The following is a 20,697-nucleotide window of genomic DNA, read 5'->3' on the forward strand; positions in this document are numbered from 1 at the left end:
TTTCACTCAGCTGATTTGAGTCATTAATAATTGTGTCAGGTTACCAATAAACTTGCAAATCTCAAAGAGTGAGAGCAATTATTTTGATTTGCACTGAACCATGTCGTTTAATCCTTGTCCACATTATCCCTTAGTTATTTTAAAGTTAGGTGACACCATACAAATATATAATTCATTTTAGGGGACCGCTAGTGAGCATATGCTGTCGGCATTGGAATTACTACATGTTACTAGCTCTCATGTTACTAGTTTCTCTTGCATTCATTATGTGCAGACAGAAACTATTTTACTATCTGGGTTCTCACAAGTGCAAATATTCTCCTCACTGCATTTGTTCTGTGCCTCTGGAAATAAACATCGCTGTTCATGCTTGCTCTATGGATTATGAAATGTGAGCTAAGGCAAAGTGAGGTATAAAACGTGACTACGTTACAGCTTTGCAGATTAATGCACTGCATGCACAATAATAATGTGTCTTTGTTCTTTCTTGTGTTAATTCAGGATATTAATTGTGAATGACTGAGATATTATCAGAGGAAATGCAGATGTATTCATTCATTATCATGATTGTGCAGCCAAATGTATAATTTGTTATCATAAATAATTATAGTCATATCAATTATAGTGATTAGATGAATGGTTGTCAGTTAACAAAATGTGTGGGCCAAAAGTGGGGGCTAACAATAAATTGAAGCTGATTTGATGCCTTTATTGATAAACTTTGTAATTATAGTTTCACCGCTGAGTACTTTTTCTCATCGCTGTGCAAATTTATACAGCAAGGTGCTAAAATCCTACACTCTATTATAGGGCGGCTGTGGTGTGAGAATAGTTTGTACTGTGATTACAATAATGTGTCAGGTACAAACAGGATGTGATAACAGTGATGATGTTTTGTTATCAGATTGGCTGCAAGGTTACAGTGCTCCTCTTCATCTATTTTCTGGCCACCAACTACTACTGGATCCTGGTAGAAGGCCTCTACCTCCACAGTCTCATCTTCATGGCCTTCCGATCCGACTCCAAATACCTCTTGGGCTTCACCCTCATCGGATGGGGTAAGCAAAAAAAAAAAACGACATGGTGCAGCACGACTAAATCATTCATTCTAAACAATCCTCTACCAACTTAAATCCAGCCGATGCTGAAAGCTTTAGCTAATACAGATGTAAACTTGCAATACAGTTATAATCGCCATGTCATCAATATGATTAAAAATACGGAAGATACAATGCATTAACATACTCTATATACAATGCATAATCCTCTCGGCACCAAACCACTTTTGAAGGCAAATGTATTACACAGCAGTCTAGTCTCTTTATTAAACCGCTTTCTGGTCCTCCTATGTGATTCCCCCGTGGTCATTAATATTGTCTGCTCATGTCTGGTGCATATTTCGGAGAAATTAAAGAACGTCTCTACAAAGTGCTACACTTGCATTTTGGATGGAAAGAAATTAGCTGGGGATCAGAAGCAACAGAGCTGCTGGTACTATTTCAATAGATGAAAGGTTTTTAGACCCCATCAGCATTCGTTTATGAAGTGATGTTAACACAAAGGGGAAAATAAAGCGACCTCAGATCTTTGTCTGATCTGTGTTTGACTTGTCTGAATTTAAACGGCTGCTCACGTTTGGTTTGATTATATCAAAAGCAGTGAAAGTATCAATAAGTGTTATACTGTGCTGTATTTAGATTTGAGAAACCCCACTAGGCTTTGTATGACAGAGAGAAGCACCAAGAATGACAAATGATTGTGGGTTTACATGAACAAGGCACATCATTTATGCTGGGTATAGTTGTGTAGCCTGTGAGTGGGCTGTGAGTAACAGGATTTCCTTTTACTTCTGCATTTCTGAAACACTCTCTAAATGTAAAGCTATTTTAAACACTGCTAACATGAAGTAGATATTATGTTCGTATTGTTTTAGGGTTGTTGCCTCCTTTATTTTCAAGCCTTCCGTGCCACGTCTACCATGTTATGATAATTTAAAAAACAGGTTGCTCATTTGGGAAGTATTGTCTAATGTCCGACAGAGGCAGCGTCCTGTTAATTAAACTCAATGTCTTTGTTTTTGTGGCTAAAAAAAACCAGTTTGAGTTGCAGTGCTTTCGTATGGTCGAATACAACAATTGTTCCTCTGAATGTTTCATCTTGTTTCTATGGACTATAATGCTTTAGATCAGTGTGGTTGAAGTTACCTAGAGGGAGAACAAAAGACAACTGATTCCAAGGTGATTTGTTTATTCCCTATCTTCATCAACAATTTATCCAAAACAATATACTTTTAAACAGATCGGTGTTTTGAATAGTTATTAATGTAGAATTTCAAGAGTGAAATAGGTGTGACTTTTAGCAATCTCCATCATTTCTGGTTCTGGGGATTCTGGTAAAGGTTTGGAGGATGTTTGTTAAAGGGGCCCTGTGGAGTCTCTTTTTATAGCCAATGCACATTTTGTGTATTCTTGAGATGTTTCTTCATAAAACAGAAATGATGACAACATGGAGACCCTCTTATTAAAACATTGCTCCATAGCGGTAATAGTGACATAAAAACCCACAAGGTATCTTAAATCTGCTTTGTGTCATCATCTTCTTTTCATAAGCATAAGACACTCTGGGATGGGATGCATTTTTCTTGACAGGTCTAAAAACAGCTCTGTCAAATTATGCATCCACCCCTTAGTTTCCTCCCTGGAGATCTAAGAACCGACTTATTTTTGCAGCACACATTATGTGCTTCTTTGGCTTCGATAGTGTGAATTCATCTGGTGATAAGAAGGGAATCATCTCCTCGCTGGTGGAAAAAAAAAAGCTGTGTCGAGGAGACAATGTCGGATAGATTTCACTGTAATGTCAAATTGACACCTAGAATCATTATTAAACACGCCCTAACCTCTGAAAACATGAATGTAGTCACTCTGACATGGCCGTTTTGAATAGCTTTTCTTTGCAAGCTTGATTTGAACTTTTAGATAGATGTTAATTGGGGACCATGCACAATGGGTGATAAAAATATACAGAGGATCAGATCTTTGTTTCAAGGTTTTATTTTCCCCACCACTATAAGCTATAGGACCAATATGACAGCATTGAGTAATGTGAATCTCTTAAATATTAAAATATTCTATCAAGATGTAGGCCATTTAATTTCCTGATATCGATTTATATATCTTATATCTCTCCACCCCCCCAATGATTTCCATACAATCCCTAAGACAGTTCATGCTCCTTCTGATTATCTCTGTTTGATGTCTTCAGACATCATACCTCTCTTTCCTTGATACCATGTATTATAAATAATATCAGGTAAAGAAAGGATGTTACATCATGGCACAGCTTACTGTTTGTTTTTTGCTTTGTTAATTTCAGGTGTTCCAGCTGTTTTTGTGGCAGTGTGGGCGATTGTCAGGGCAACGCTAGCAGACGCAAGGTGAGAGAGCACGTCGTACTGTTTCTAAATGTCTTCTTTTAAAACAAAAACAAAAATAGAAGACACCAACATTTAAAAAAGGTCAACTAGTTTGAATATAAACATGAAACGAGACACAAAGAGAATTTCAGGATGTTATAATTATCGCATAATTGTGGTGACATTTTAATAATCCGTGAAATGTAATTATGCATGATTTAAATTGCAATAGAACTTTGAATACATTTTTGTTAAGGAGCTCAACTTTTAAAAGGTGTCATATCAGGTACACTTCATGACCGAAAAAACTAGGTATATTAAAAATTACATTCCACCTGTATGTGATTGTTAAATATCTCATTCCAAAACCATGGACATTGATATGCTGCTATACTAGCCGTCACTCTTTTGGTGTGGTCCACTCGCAGTGAATGAGACTGAGGTTAGGGCCCTGTAAAGCGCAGTGACGTTCTTCCACATCAAAACTCAAAAACACTCACAATCAGGGCGGTTAGAGAACATGTCTACGCAGAGTCAGCGGTTTGATTCCTGACTGTTTCGCAGTCCACAGATTTGAACATTTTTTGGACAAAGCATAAAAGCTGTCTGCATTTACACTGCATTTCTGCAGAAAATACATTTTCTAGTTATTATAATTGTCATTAGCAAGCTTAATAATTAGTGAACAGTTCATCATAACTTTTTTATTAGAGAATTAATATACTTAATGAACAATAATTTAAACGTTTTCTGAATCCGTTCTTTTGATTTACAGTAAATGATTGTACAGGGCAAACATTGCGAGAAAAATGTAATGTTCAGACAAAGGCTGTGATGTGTAAATAATAAAATAATTATTGATCCATAGCAAAGTTTTCTCTTTACACTTTTTGGATGTTATTTATAGTAATAATAGTGTTCAAAAATGATGTGAAAATGTATAGTTTTAAGTCTATGACAAAAGTTACCCTACACAAACAAATACACATTTCAAAAGCTTAATATTGAGTGTGTGATGTTAGAGATGTAGAAATGCATTCTGCAAGTTCCACCAACAAAAAGCAAAAGTATACGAGGCTGACATATTTAATAGAGCATAGCTGTCAATGCAGTACAAAACATAATTTCCACAAACAATTTTTCTTTCTCTAAGCTTGAAAAGCCCTCCAGACAGTGTCGTTGGTCTTCAGCAAAATGTCTACATCTAAATATTATTAAATTACATTTTTTATGTGAGTGGACACTAGAAGCTAATGTGACATATGCTGAGTGGTTGTTCCCTGGTGGTGGATCTTTTAAGTGACTCTTCCAGAAATTAACTGGTCATAATATATTTTGAGTTTATTATGAGTTTAGGTACATTGGGTTAACTTTATCTCTTTATCTCAGTCCCCAAAGGAGTAAGACAGACAATGAGCGACAGTGAAAACAACATTTCACATACAACTGTCTTGACGGCCTCAGGGAACATACTGCACTGGTTTTGAACCACTTATATTTAAAGCCATATAACCTTCAAGGTAGCATCATCTTCAAAGAGAGATTCTGGATGAGAATCATCCCGAACGAAATCCACAGCCTTTTGGCAAAGTGGAACTTTATACATTGAAGACAGTAGAGACGACAACAACTTGATATTCTCTAGTATTCAGGCTACCACACCACACTCACCAAGTTTAGGAAGTTTCTGTGTGTAATGCACAGCAACTCTTGCATGCAATCCCCCCCCCCACATTACATTTGGGTTGTGTTTAGACACCATGCAAAGTACACTTTCTGGCAGACTTGACGCCTGCTCAACATTTGCGACACATCTGCATAATCGTGTTTGCATAATCCCCTGAAACAGACATTTTGTGGGAAGCTATGTGTTTGTGTTCGTGATGCACGTTTTCCTTGTGATGGTTCACATATGGAGACAATGCCAGGCCAAACTCCTTCACCCTTTTCAGTACAACATCTAAGTATGAAGCAAGACATCTCTGTCTGTCTGTCCTTCACATACATCGAGAACTTTGTGTTTAATGAGAGGGGATCCCTATTAACTGTTCGCCAAACGTCATGCTGGGTGCAGCTCGCTCTCCGTCGCTCGCTACATTGTTTTTATTTGTTTTCAGTCTACATTTGCATTTAAGAAAAACAAAGTAAATACAACAGATAGTATCCAACACAAATAAACAAAAGATAGCTATTAGTCCTCATAACACACCCACCCTTTCTTCCTTCTGCTCAATAAGTAGTACATGATAGTGAAGGTTGCGATGGAAACTAACTTGGACAGTTGACTACAAAAGGAGTGTGAAATGTAGCTTGTTTCACATGAAACAGATGAGGGGCAGCAAGATCTTACTGAATTGTGTCTCTATTCTTCAGAGATTTTGCATGCATCACACTGAGCGGAGATGTTTGCTTTAATTTTGAATTGTGCAGTCTGTGGATAACCGGAAACTGAATGCGACAAGAGCTCACTGCAATATTAATATGTGTGTATTAATAACAATATTAATATGTTACACTGCCGAGCTGCACGTTGGGTACAGCTTGCTCTCGCTGCATTGTTAGGGAATGCAACTATGTCACAGCCGGTGTGTTGCTCAGGATCCAAGAAAGCAATCGGCTCATTCTGAACAGGCGAGTTCTGAACGAGCATTGCAATAGTATCGAATAGTCACACCAGTATGTATATAGAAATGTATTTGATGTAATGTATAAAGAGATAATGTAAATAAGAGAAAAGAGGAGACAATCTGACTCTACTACAAGGCAAATTATGACATTAAAACCAGGCGGCAACCTCCGGTTCTGAAAAGTGAAGCCAATGCGGAAGTGCTTTAAACTTGCATTCTCTCTAGTGGCCATCGGAGGGCGACTAAAAAACAATTCTGTGTGCATAGAAGTGAGAGACCATACTTCTTAGTAAACATACTTCTCAGTTTATGGTCTCAATCTCTAGTTTCAAGTCTTCTTCAATACAGCATGATGTTCATTTAGAGTCAAATAGACCGTAGATAGATAGATAGATAGATAGATAGATAGATAGATAGATAGATAGATAGATAGATAGATAGATAGATAGATAGATAGATGCTTTATTCATCCCGCAAGGGGAGATTTGCCTGTGTTTGTTGTTCAACTAAAAATGTGATCTCACCATCCTTCTATAATTGTCCTTTATTTCTGCCGCTGTTTACAACTGTTTTTCCACACACCCTCTTTGGTTGGGACAATATGAATAACTCCTTACTTCAAAATTGATTATCTAACCTCCCTTTTTCTCTTTCCCACTGACCTTAATCATTTATTTGGTGCAACATGTGTACTCTCTGCATGTGTCTTTTGAATAATACCAACTGCATTCTTATTTCTCCTGCTTTTCTAACGTCATCCTCTCCTTCCTTTTTCTCTGCACTTGTGTTAATTGCAGGTGTTGGGAGTTAAGTGCTGGTAAGATAAAGTGGATCTACCAGGTTCCCATTCTGACAGCCATCGGGGTAAGAGTGTGGGCGTGAAATACAGTTTGAAGTTGCTATCGCTATGTGTGATTGTAGCTTGAGAAGTTGTCAAGAAATGTACTTAGGCATGAAGTAAGGCATTTTGTGTGCGTGTATTTGACTTAGGGTATAAATCCAAATGATGCACAACATAAAATGGGTATAACAGCCAACTGACCAGACTCACTTTAAGTTAAAGAAAACTTGGATGTATTGTATGTGTAGGTAAGAACCAATTACTAAATAATCAACGCCTACAGGCTCCAAAACAAGTTGGAACAAACTTAAGCAAACATCTGAGCACAATTAAGTCTAAGACAGAATGTTTTTAATGATCTCTGGGTTATTCTATAAACAGAGGAGCAGCAAGTGAATGACTAAAATATTCATTATGTAGAAAGTGCTTTTCTCATCCTTTTCTTGATCTTTCTCTTATTCAAATTAGCTTTGTGTCATGAAACAACAGTATTTGTTGCAAATGAATATCATGCAAATCAAGGATTCACAGTCTCGCTCTGTCTTTTATCATTTATAATGTGCACAACTCCTCTACTGGCTGGGGATTCTTTGAGCATTGCAGCCTGCCATGAAAGCACAAATTAAGGAAAGAGAAGATAGAGGCAGTTTGTTTTGTTCATGCAGCGTCTCGCTGTGAAGACACCACAATGAAGCCACTAAAAAAGATTACACTATTTTGTTGACATGTACTGCCTTGAGTTGTCCTGCAGATTTTAATGAGACAGCATTTCTTCATCAGGACTAGTGCGCTGCTCGCTGTAACCAATTCTATATTGAGGCTACAGAAAGTGCCAACCTGCAGAAATAAGACCACATGCTATGTTGTAGGTCTCCAACAACCTTCATGCTCTAATGCAGTGAATTCATTATAATCACTTCTAATAGGTCAATATATATATTTGAGAATTCTTTACTTCAGGAAAGTTATTGTATCTGCATCCTTGCAAAAATATTGGTGAGAAATGGGCTTCTAATAACTGACAGAGCTGTAATACCTTAACTTATTAAACAACTCAGGATCTATGAATCTATGAATGGCAATATCGGTCTCGCTCAGTCGGTCTTTGGTCCAGACTGAAATATCTCAAAAAGTACTTTAACTGCCATGAAATGTTTGTACAGACATCCTTGGTCCCCAGAGGATGGATCCTTCTGACTCACGGGTTGGTTCAGACATTCATGTTTCCCTTTAGGTTGAATTGTGATGAACTTTGGTGATTAACTTTCCATACAGACAAATCCAGGCCGAAGACAGACGTAGACACACTGCCATCACTTTGTTTGTAAACCTGTGTATGAGAATGAATATGCAAAGGATTTCACCTTTTAGTAGCTTTTGTCCAGAAATCAGTCCAGCAGATCATCTGGCACCAGTTACATTTTGAAAGTATAGTTATAAAAAAGAAAGGTTGATGAAATCACCGTAATGATTGAACTCTCTTTATGTCTCAATCACATTCTGAGCTGTTTGCCGAAATTAGTGACCAGACCAGTGAGCAGAACTCTTGCTTCCTGGCTGACAGTCCACTTTTACTGCTAAGATTTGTATTAAATGATGCATTTCCTCTGATTGGAGTGGCAAGGAATCATGGAGTTTGGTGATTGAAATCATAAGTGAAATCATAAGTAATAAGTAACAGGAAGTAAGAACACTGACATGGACTGCATAAATGAAGAGCTTTTCCATCTCTGTTCTTCTGTTTCAGCTCAACTTCATCTTGTTTGTGAACATCGTACGAGTGTTGGCCACTAAAATTCGAGAGACAAACGCAGGGAGATACGACACCAGGAAACAGTACAGGTGTGTTCTCAACTGAACGAATCTACGAAACCAGCGGTCCACTTTGTCTCCAGGGGTGGAATTTGTGTGTTCATGCATTTCATTATTACATTATTACATCTGCATGTCAATTACGCTCTACCATTTCCCCTCTACTCCTCCCACTGTGACCTGTTTTCCCTCAGGGCTGACCACCAGACACACAGGTCATTTAGAGACCTGCATTTATTTTGACAGGCTGTTTATGTTACGAGCTATCTCACATTCGAGCTTCACATTGGCTCACATATACAATTTTATTCGGGCTTACGCAGAAAAAGGTTTAGGGTGAAGCCTCGGCAAAGTGACCTGGCAACACCGAAGCCCTTAGTAACTCACTCCTGCCTGTGTGAGCACGGTAAGAGAGGAGAGGGAGGGAGAGAGGAGAGGGAGGGAGAGACTCTGTCAGAGTTTACTCGAGCAGAAAGTCGCTAAAAGGGTCTGAAAAGAGTCCGCCGAGAAAGTCAACCAGTTTGAAACACGGTGTGTGCATGTAATATTCATTCTGCCCTCATTTAAGTAGTTACTAAGTGAGTGATCGGTGTGCAGGCCACGACCCTGAGTGCCCATCCGTGCCAATGGGACTGTGTTCACCCACTGAAAGAAGGGGAAAACAAGAGATTTAGCTGCTCAGCGTACACTAAAAACTTTCATAAGCACATACTGACCACGTTTTATAAAAATGTTTGTTTTTCTGACCAACTCCTAAGCATACAGTACACATGCAAAGTTCTAGCTAAAGGGTAGTCTGTCGTGGAGCTACAGCCAATGAGAGCGCAAGACACGGGTTGTGGCTAAATGTATTTTGGAGACCAGACATACTCATCAGGGATTCCTCCTGCTGAAAGATATTGTAGTGTTTGTCCACATGTCACTGGTCAGTCTTGTAGTGTCAAAACCACAACGACCACAAGACTCCCAAGTGCAAGAAAGCAAGTTGTGTAGTGTGAACAAAACAGGCTTACTGCATGCACACACACACACACATATCTGCAATCATCACTTTTATTCCGCAGGTGCAGGAATCAATGTGTCAGATAAAAACATTATAATGAAAGTGTATTATCTGAGAACAGCACTGTATTGAATGCTGCAAGCGAGGTTGCTTTGGGTAGATACGCAGACTGTCAGAAAAGATGAAGGTGATTGGTTGCAGCAAATTGGCATCCATGCTGGAAGATGAATGTAAGCCAAATATAACGTTAGAGGTGAGGGATAATAGCTGTCGTCTTTAGAAAACTGCGAACGTGAATAGAATTTGCAAAGACTGAATTTCAATGCTGATTAAACTTGCCCACTAACAATGTGATAGCTCCTGTACCTTGCTGGAGATTAAAGCAAAAACTACACTTTATTGCAACTTTATATTTCATGGTTTACAATATTATACATATTCTATTTAATTTACAAATATATGTATAATAGCATTTTATATGTCACTCATAAAAAGCCAAACCAAATGAGTTCGGGTGACGAATAATAACAAGCAGCCGGTTTAGCATGGATGCGTTGGAAGCAATTTTAAAAATGCAATTTCTAAAAAGTATTGAAACTGACTGCAAATTGCATTTTGGATTGCATGACATTACATCTCTGTTACACAGGTCGGACCATGTTTATTCTTTATTTTCACATTTTCGGCAGTAAGGATAGGATTGCTAAGAGAAGGAGACAGGGAAGGAGATCACTGTCAAAATGACCATGAATATGTATCCCATAGAGTATTATGATTAGTTTTCATTTTGCATTATTTAAATGTTTACATATTTAGCTTTGTGGCCTGGCTGAAATCACGTTTTGATTATAATTAACTGACAGCACTCATCATGCTAATAGTAAATTAAAATACACATGCATGTGACAGTTTAGAGCTGCTACAGAGTAGGAGACAGATCCGTCCCCTGTCCCTGCAGAGAATTGCTGCAATCCGTTCTGTTCAGTGACTGGAAGCAGCATGATGAATGAATGCACATACTCTCCTTTCAGGTCATTTACAGTTTGATATGGTTGTCAGAATTGCTCCTGTAAAGAGGATGGTCAGCCTCTTGGAGTGAATTTTCTTTGCCTGGAGTTATTGCGAACATTTTCCTGGACCCCAGTAGAGTTTGAATTGATGCAATAGACTCCAAAGCACTTAATTTATTTCCAGGATGGATCATTATGTGAAGAGAAGAAGCTGAAGTCCTCACCTGAACTTTAAGGGACTGTAGATATCTCCATTTTCTGTTAGCAGACAATTCCAATCAGGACTCTTCACTTCTGTCAGGTGGATTGCATGCCCAGGGCTGCTGCTAGATACAATCTCGATGTTCTCCATGAATTCAAAGTAAGAAATGAAGAACCTTGCATCGTTTTCTCAGGAGGCACATCTGAGCTTTACCTGCCATTATTTCATGGCTGTGTGGCACAGACACTGCCATTGGTTTGAACATGAGAGAGATGAACTGTATGCAGATGCTTGTCTATTTCAGATATGGCTTGAAAGGATCCCTGTGCACATGTAACACACCTTTTATCTCCTCTAGTGTGTGTTAAGTCCCATGTTATAGAAAGTGAGATTTCCATGTCTTTTTTATTTTAAAGCAGGTCAGTGTGCCATATAAATACTCAATTCATTGATAAATGCACATCCCATTTTCAGAAACGAGACGTCTGGCCTTCTGTAATGTGTATACAATCACCGCCAAGTGGAAAAAAAGTTATTTTGCAGGACAAATCCAAACATCTGTCACTTCTTGATTCAGATGTGTAGATTAGTTGACTGGATTCTGACTGAAGTCAGACATACCAACAAGCTGTAGTATGCTTTGGGAAATAGAGACCCGAGGATAGTTTATAATGCAGGTTCCCCACACTGACATTAAGCTTACACAAAGTAGGAAGCAAAGTAAATTCTTTTAAAATGAATATTCCCTGAAGAACAATTTGTTTGTACTCATTTAAATCTGTGGGAGAAATGTGAGCTTTGCAACAACAAATGATCACTGATCTCAGTATCTAGGGTGTTAGAAGCCATTAACCCTTTTACGATAAAACTAATTTGCTGCTAATTAATTTAATTACACAAAACACGATTTCTTTCATTCTGTTTGATGGGAAACTCAAATTGTTTCTAAAGAAGGATATTTGCTTTTCACACATTTTTGTTATGCGTTGACACATACAGTATGAAAATGGCCAAGTTAATGCTTTTGCTAAATTATGTCTTAATTAATCTCTTATCAAACTGCTAATTTTCTAACCACATTCACATTAAACCTACATTAGAGACAGTATTAGTGTTGTTGGTGTATATATTTGCAGATATGACAAAGAGTGCAGTGCAGTACAGAGATACTTTTTAAATTGACTCTCAATCATGTTTAATTGACCTTAGATGTTCTTCAATTCATTCATTCATTCAATTCATTTTGAATAAAATTCAGTTCTTATTTATTTCTAATTTATTTTCCAGCGATATTAAATGTACTGTTATATAAAGTATCTATCTATCTATCTATCTTACGATGATCTAATGAATAATAAAGTCTGCCACAGGATGTAAAAGAATCGGCTGATATTCCTATTTTCAGGTCTAGGCTCTGCTTTGCTTCCATATTTACGTTCTCTGTGTGTGTCTGTGTCTCCGTAGGAAACTGGCAAAGTCCACCCTTGTGTTAGTGCTGGTGTTTGGCATCCACTACATCATCTTTGTTGGGATGCCTCATACATTTGAAGGATCGAGCTGGGAGGTCCGCATGTACTGTGAGCTGTTCTTCAATTCCTTTCAGGTACGCAGTTCTCTTCAGATATTTTCACACTGCGGAGAGCTGATACGTTATGTGAAAATCCGCCCTCAAACTCAACTCGCGATGCCCTTTTACAGCGAGCACTCCCACAAGCATGAGCCAACTCAAGGTTGGTCCTCACATTCACAGAGCAGGTAGAGCAGTTCAGTCTTTTTACTGTAGTGGCTGACTCATTAATGTGTAAACAACCCAACACCTCGAAGTCAGCTTAGTAACACTATCCAACAGCAACCACAATCCCCCCCCATATCATTTTTACACAAATATATTTCAGGACACAAATACGTTTTTCCCCCACAGGTCTTAAATGAGGACTGAATAGCAATTATTAGGATGAACCAGCATACACTGTTGATTTATACTTCTCAGAGAGTCGCTGTGTGGATGCCTCTCACCAGCAAAGAAATGTAGCAATGCACTCACACACACACACACACACACGTGTGCAGAAACACACATACACAGACACACACCTTCACATCTTCCCATGACCCACCATTTTCAGAAAGACACTATGTCTCTCCTGTAACTTCTTATCGTTGTGAGAAGCAAGGACAAGAGGTGAAACAGATCAAAACGGCAACCCCCAGAGAGTACCATTTCGTCTCTTTTTTTCATAAGAAAAGCACTCTTTGAGGCTTAGAGATGGATGACCTGGAACATCCTTCTTTTGATAAAAGATCGTGTCTGTATCGCACTCAGATAAGAATGACATTTCAATTATTGTGATTATTGCTCTCGAGACAGTTTTTTTCTCACTTGCTCCAAGAGATTTAAGCTCACAACTCGTATGTCAATCTCTTCCTTTCAGGGCTTCTTTGTGTCCATTATCTATTGCTTCTGCAACGGAGAGGTGAGTGGATTGATCGCACAGAAGAAGCACAAACACTGCAAAACTAAAGCAAATTTAAAAAAAGAACGGCAAGCACTTAAAATAAACTGTAGTTTGATTTCAAAAGCCACTGAAAACGGGCATAATTATACCAGTGGCACTGGGTCTGGCTGAAGAATTAAAAAGTGACATTAGCTACATGGAATTTCTTCACTTTATCTGTTTTTTGCCTTCTCAAATGAAATGTGATGAAAAGAGCTGTGATGATACCAGTCATTCTCTCTCTCTCTCTCTCTCATACACTTTGCACTCTCAATTGAAAACAAGATTTGACATTTCTGCCAGTTTTCGCTTCACAAAACCCCCCCCTGTTCTTTTCCCGCTTGCCTTTTGTGATCCACAATGTATCCTGGGCAGCACTCCTTTCATCCTCCAGGAGTTACTGCAATTCAAACAGCTCAAAAAGAATCTGATGATTTTTATTTTCAGTTGGCTAGAGCTCAATAAAGCATCATTTTGTTATTAGCACTGGAACAAATGACTCAGATAATGTGGAAGGGTCTCAGCCATTACTTAAATTGACACTGTTTGATAACCAGTAAAAAGTTCCTTGTAGTAAATTGAAGTGGGGGAGATGAAGTTATGATGCTGGATAAGATAAGATAAGATAATCTTGTATTAGTCCCACAGCGGGGAGATTTGCAAGATTGAAGATTTAGCAAGTTAAAAACCTTAATAATGTTTCTCAGGAGTTGGTGGAGACCAGACCTGAGCTAAAAGGCGAGTGAATGTTTTACTTGCATTAGCCACATGGACAAAAACATGACTCCTTTGGGATGCTTTTGTTGCTCTGCGTTTCCTATCAGACAATTGTTTGCTTGTATTAACATTTGACATAGTGCAGGAGTTTTTATACTTTGAATATGCTGAATTACAGTCCAAACTAAAGTATCAACAGTCTTCACTGAAGTAAAAGAAATAAACCAGGTTTTAAGGTTTGTAGAAAACTAAAAGATTAGCCTGGATCAAATCAAGATCATTTTGCAGTATAATTCTTTATATTTATATCCTTTGTTCTTTCCATCCCCACAGGTCCAGACAGAGATAAAGAAAACATGGACACGTTGGAACCTGGCCTTTGAGTGGGAGGGCCCGGTGGTCTGCGGCCGCTACCGTTACGGCTCTGTCGTTGTTGGCATCAACAACAGCACCAGCAGCCAGTCCCACCTGGCAGGGGCTGGTCCTTCCGCACGCTCCACCACGCTCGTTTCAAGCCGTGTTCATCGGAGCATAGGTCCTCCTGTGATCAGCACCCTCCCAGGATACGTGATCAGTAACTCTGACCCATCCATACCTGAGGAACCCGAGGACGGCGGCCCCAAGCGGGTGGACGATATCTCGCTTAAGGAAAATCTGCCTGTTCCAAGTGCAACAGCTGAGGATGAGGAAGAAACACTGTAGCTGTCAAAACATGTCAAAACATGCGGTAGAGACCGATGAAAAAGTTTCTAGGTGCCCAATCCTCTCCAACCCACTTCATTGAAACTCTTAAAGGAACAGTGTGTAAGATCTAGTGGGGTGTTGCAGATTGCAACCAACTAAATACCCATCTGCAAATAAATTTAGAACAGGATTAGAATTAAATTTTTTTAAATATATCTAAATATCGTCTCTGCATCCACAGCAAAGTCACCCGGTTTCGAAACGCATCCCTACCTTCAGACAATGTAAAATTGAGAATGGCTCTTGTTAGTGCCAGTATCCGTTAGTGTTCGTCCGTTATGGGCTGCTGTAGAAACATGGTGGTGCAACATGGCAGACTCTGTGGAAGAGGACCCGTTCTCTTCTACGTAGATATAAATTCCTTTTCCTAAGCTAACGGAAACACTGTGATTCTTAGTTCCATATCATTATACACTGATTAAAACATAGTTATAAATATTATATTCCATTTCTGCCAATTAATACCCCTAAATGATACAAAGTATTCCTTTAAGCAGGTATCGAGGGCAAACGAATGTTTGACTGTATGTACAAAAATGGAAAACATGTCTTGAACCCCCTTATGAAAAAGAATATAACATAAATGGTTGGAAACTAAAAAACATCAATGCAGATGAAGTTTAATATGTCTTTTGACCATGTGAGGTGCCAAAAGATGAAATGCAACTTATTCAACAACCAAAACACATCTAAATTGATGTTTTAGTATTGGTAGTTGCTGCATCCATCCGTCTAACTGCAGACAATCATTTACCACCTTTAGAAGCTCTCAGGGAGTGCATTGCCATAGGGCTCTCTGTTGTCAATAAAAGAAAACATGCTGTTGCATGAATTTTGATGGTCTGACTTTATGGAAATGTATTTCTGTTTCCAGTAAACTGCACTTCTCCTGCTGGGACCTTGAGAACCACAACTGAGGAAAGTGACAAGCCAAACTCAATAAAAAAGTACACAGAAGCACTTGAGAAAAATACAAAGAAATAATATGGACTGGGGAGACATGGGGTAAGAAAAAAGGTTGTTTGTTCTTTTATAATAAAAGTTAACAGCAGCATGATAGCTGCAGAAGGAAACTCATCTCCTGGATTGCGTCGACATGATGACCATTTCTTCTTCCCAAAATGCTCACTGAATTTGAACGTTTTTATACTTGTCATTTTCTCCACATGTTCCAAAGCTAAAAAAATTAAATTTACAGCCATCTACAGCAGTTTATAACCCTCCTGTTGGCTTAATTACAATTCTGATTACAGTATCTGTCATGCAAGAGCCACAACAATTGTCACAGTCAGCAGCACATACAGTATTCGTGATACATTAAATGTGGCGTTAAAGGGATAGCTTACCTCAAAACCCCCCCAAAAACCATTTGTTTGCTTTTACCTCGAGTGCTACTTATCAATCTTGTTTTGGTATGAGCTGCTGAGTGTTGGAGATATCGGCCGAAGAGGCGTCTGCTTTCTCTCCAATATAATGGAACTAAAGGACACTCAGCTTGTGGTGTTTAAAGTGCCAAATAAAAACTCAACAGCAATGTAACTTTCCAGAAATCTTGACCTGAGTACTCAAAATAATCCACAGACCTTGTTGTGAGCAGTTTTATTTTGGAAATGTTTTCTTTCTAGCAAACTACACTGCCAACTGTTTCCCCCGTGCAGACTGAAGTGTGCATCGACTCACGGACAAGAGGCTTGTGTTTATAGTTTACAGCCACTCGATACTGCTAGCTAACTAAGCTAGCTAACATTACAGCTCAGCCAAGCTGGACACCATTGATGTTTACCTCTTGTGCTGTCACGAGCACGAGCCCCATCTGATGTAAACCTAATGTCAACTTACTGAACTGTCCCCTTAAGACAAACATTTTGCAGTAAAATTGCAGTTTGTTGTGTCAACTTGTCTTTTGACTGTGAAGGGCTACATTAAGGCTGCTTAAAGTTGTTGTGTCTGTGCATGCATTTTCGTCATGCATTAGATGCAGTGCACTTTACGGCTGTCGACGGATATTCTAAATTTGAATTTGTATTGGAATTGTAAGAAATCCTCACTTCAATGAATTGGAAATGAAATAGAAAGTTGGGTCAAGCTGAGTGAGGAATAACTCAACAACAATCGTAATGATGAGTAGTACTTGTTGACTTTCAACATTTGTACTATTTAGACAAAAATCAATCGACTTTTATTGTGATATTTACTGAACATTACATAAATTCAGGTGATCAATAGATAGATAACTTGTCACCAGTTAATTTGATCGGGGCTTAACTCTGAACATTTTTAAGTCTAGTCCTGTAAATAAATGTGAGCCAATGTGCAGCTAGATTAAAAAAAACAACGAAAAAGTAATGTGTGTAAGAGACTACTGAGATACACAACGGCCTTTCAAAATACATGCTCGTCTCTAAACTAACTCTCTGTGTGTGTGTGTGTGTGTGTGTGTGTGTGTGTGTGTGTGTGTGGTTGTCAGCCCTGAGTGACACAAAGTTACAGAAAAGGAGAAAAGTCACAGCATACTTAACCATCACAATTCAAATCACAAATTCATCAATCTGGAAAGTAACAAAGAGTTTTAGCAGCAGGATAGGCTTCACGCTTACATGTTTCAATGATTAAGATATATTTATGTAAATAGGGTACTAGAGTGCATAAAAAAACATCAAAATAGAAGAAAAAAAATCCAGATGGGATGCTTTTCTATTGACCTGGTAAATTAACTGTCAGTGACTTCACCTGTGTTGTTCCCAGATCTGTGAACATTGCGCATACACAGGGAGGATGTGCTTATAATTGTGAGCTATAATCAGCCTGATCATACGCCTAAAATGTTATTGGGCCTGCTCCTGAAAATCAAATGCCCGCATACAAATTTAAGTCTGCAGCCATGTCTGAGCTCTTCCAAACAAAGCCATCAGGGGATTTACATCATTTGCCTACAATTATTTGTGCATTGCTCTTCTCTCCATGTGTAATTATTGCTCAGTAAGAGAGATGCTCCAACATAATGGCCGGGTGAGGAGGCAAAGGTTTATTGTATGTTTGCTGTCTGACTTAATGTGTGCGGAGTTGTTGTGTTATCTAACAGATCTCTATGCTTTGTTGAGTGCTGCAGGTTATGCCGTATGTAAATATGACTACTCCTTCTCCTCCACTCTTCTTTGTTGTCTTCTTTATTTCAAAGACATAGTCCTCCTCCCCCTTGAGAAGAAAAAGCAGAGCACCCACACTCACACACAAACACACAGTCATGCAAATAAGAGCTGTGTGAGGCCCTGATCCAACAGAGCGCATTTCAGCAGCCAAGGACATGTTTTGGCAATTGTTTTCAATGAGAGCGAAACGTTTTGTGCGCTGCATTTGTTATTCTGAGCGCCTCGCGTAAAAAAGAACCAACTCGCCCAATGTTGTTTGTGTTTATTCTAATTGTGGTTGGTGCTGATAATAGCTGGAGGCTATTAGTTAGGAGGTAGGTTGTTTCCATAAATTTAAATTGTACTATCAGACAAGCAGCAATAAGCGCACAGTCTGATCAGGCCCTTCGGCATGCACACAAAACAATCCCAGCTCAGAGCAGTGGTGAAACATGCAGTTAAAGCACATGATCATCAGGTGACCTGATTGACAGCAAATGGAATCTCCTGGTGAGATGAGATGTGTGAACATCTTCTAGGTTGTAATATGAAACATTCAATTTAAATATCGACATTTAAATGTGCAATATTCTGAAATGTGTAAAAACAGATTATGCAAAGAACAGTCTTTAAGTCAGCAATAATTATCTGTCCACCGTTTGCTGACCATGAATTACAATTTCCTTCCCAGTTTTCCATTTTATGATAATTCCAAACAGCGTCGAGGTCTGCTGAGAGAACTGATCCCCCAAAATAAACACAAACATAAACATATGATTGGATGCTTGATTGGATCATTATAACGCATATTGCAAACAGCTGATGCCAATCAGCCAATTCAAGTGAGACTCAAGTGTGCTGCCTGAACTAAGACTAACTTAAACTTAAGACTTTAAGGTATTTCAATTTGGATTGTTGCCTGGTCTTATTTCCAGACTAATGTTTGTTATTTTAATACCTTGTTGCACTAAAAGCCCAAAGCACTAATACTCCTTTTTTAAATATCTATATTGTATAGCAGTGCAAGCATAAAACGTAACGTAACAACTGACAAGTAAATCTGCCAGAGTAAGAAGCACAGATATTATAACAATTTTAATAAATCGCAATGCTAGAACACTTGCAGCTCGGTGAAATGTGAGAACAAAGCTGATTTCTAGACTGATTGAGACTTTTTTTATAGGTGCTCTGAGAGTTAACGTGACACAGACTCATAGACTGTAGATTTTAATTTGTAGATATTAATAAATAGGCAGCACCCACACACACTTCTTGTTTTCGTACATTTTGATTCAAACATTGCCTATTCATGAGAGTAAACATGATTTAATCAGAAAAATATAATTTATATTCTACCATCATTTATTTAGCTCACATCACTTTTGTGACTTTTGAGACGAAGCTCTTCAGGATAAATACATAAAAAGTGGACATGGACCTCAGGCCAGAGAAGGTCACAAATGGGGAGAAACACAGAATACAGATCAATTCTTGGAGGGGAAAATTGGAAACAGCAGGGAGCTGCAAAAATACATCATACTTAATACGATAGATGTGAAACAAAGTGAGACAGGGACAAAAAAAGGTAGGAGATGGATAGATTCAATACAAAGACAAACTGAGATGAAACGGGGAACAGGATGATGGTGAGAATTCAGAAGTGAACCAGCCAACAATGAGGACCCTCAAGATGGCTTTTGTGGGTGCAATGAACTTATTCAACTGAACAATTTAGCTGCAGGTTGAGTAATACATATGGAAACATGAACATGAACAGTCCAACATATAGAGAACCAACATCTGACATCATGGTCGGGCTCGCCTCTGCTTCTGTAACTCAATTCAATCTCTCATTCAGCAGTCTTTGAAATGTTTCAGAAGAAATTAAGAGTTTTCCTGTAGTTTACTTTATGACACATCAGCATCCACCTAAGCGAAACCTACTGTAGGTGGAAAACAAGGTCACTTTTGGCTTGTATGTCAAGCAATGACTTCCATTGCTATTCAATAAAATGCTGCTGCAACAACCTGAGTGCCAACAAGTTAAATTTGGAGCTTTGGCACCCAGTCACACGTGAATGGTTTAATGTTCTGTTGCATGCCATTCTCCACTCTTTGACGCCAGTGTTTCACTTTAGATCATGAGCTATGAGTCAGTAGTTCACTTTCCTTTCAATTTACTCAGTCAATTTCATCGACCCTTTCTTTTCAGCTCTTTGCGCTGTGTTATTTCTCTTTGTATCCTGCACTTCAGAATGTTGATAGAATGAGTTTATGTTGTGTTACAATGCATGGCTTAAGTTGACATCTATCTCCAGCAGTAGTCACAGCAGGGGAGACTCATGACAAGCAAGCATTCTTTCCTCATACAAGATGATCATGTCCTAGCAAAATAAACTATCATTCCATTCAACATATCGGCACATTAGTCATCACACTGAAAACAGAAGCAGCCAGTTGATATTTCTTCTCCTGCAATACAAATTATTGGCAGACAAATCAACAAAATATTGAAGAAAACACTTTCTAGCATGTATTTCTCAGTATGCTCTACATGAATAATTGGTTCATTCTGTGCTGTCACTTCTTTCTCCTGACATACTGTATGTGGGAGGTGTAACGTTGACATTTTAGATTACACTTTCAAGGGATGTCACAGTGTCCCTGCCTCTGCTGTTCCATCACAACAAATATTCAAGAGCC

General features: G+C 38.6%; 1 protein-coding gene across 1 annotated transcript in view; it reads left to right on the top strand.

Moving 5' to 3' along the window:
* Nucleotides 1-14,824, top strand: part of pth2ra (parathyroid hormone 2 receptor a) — a 28,779-nt gene extending 13,955 nt beyond the window's left edge. Inside the window, exons 7-13 of the mRNA XM_076104109.1 lie at nucleotides 905-1,058; nucleotides 3,376-3,436; nucleotides 6,840-6,906; nucleotides 8,631-8,725; nucleotides 12,375-12,513; nucleotides 13,343-13,384; nucleotides 14,456-14,824. Of these exons, the coding sequence (XP_075960224.1) occupies nucleotides 905-1,058; nucleotides 3,376-3,436; nucleotides 6,840-6,906; nucleotides 8,631-8,725; nucleotides 12,375-12,513; nucleotides 13,343-13,384; nucleotides 14,456-14,824 (927 nt within the window). The remainder of the gene's footprint in view (nucleotides 1-904; nucleotides 1,059-3,375; nucleotides 3,437-6,839; nucleotides 6,907-8,630; nucleotides 8,726-12,374; nucleotides 12,514-13,342; nucleotides 13,385-14,455) is intronic.
* The last annotated feature ends 5,873 nt before the right edge of the window (nucleotides 14,825-20,697 follow it).

The sequence above is a fragment of the Anarhichas minor genome, unplaced genomic scaffold (genome assembly GCF_050575085.1).
Source record: "Anarhichas minor isolate MPS153535 unplaced genomic scaffold, ASM5057508v1 ptg000004l, whole genome shotgun sequence".
Lineage (NCBI taxonomy): Eukaryota > Metazoa > Chordata > Actinopteri > Perciformes > Anarhichadidae > Anarhichas > Anarhichas minor.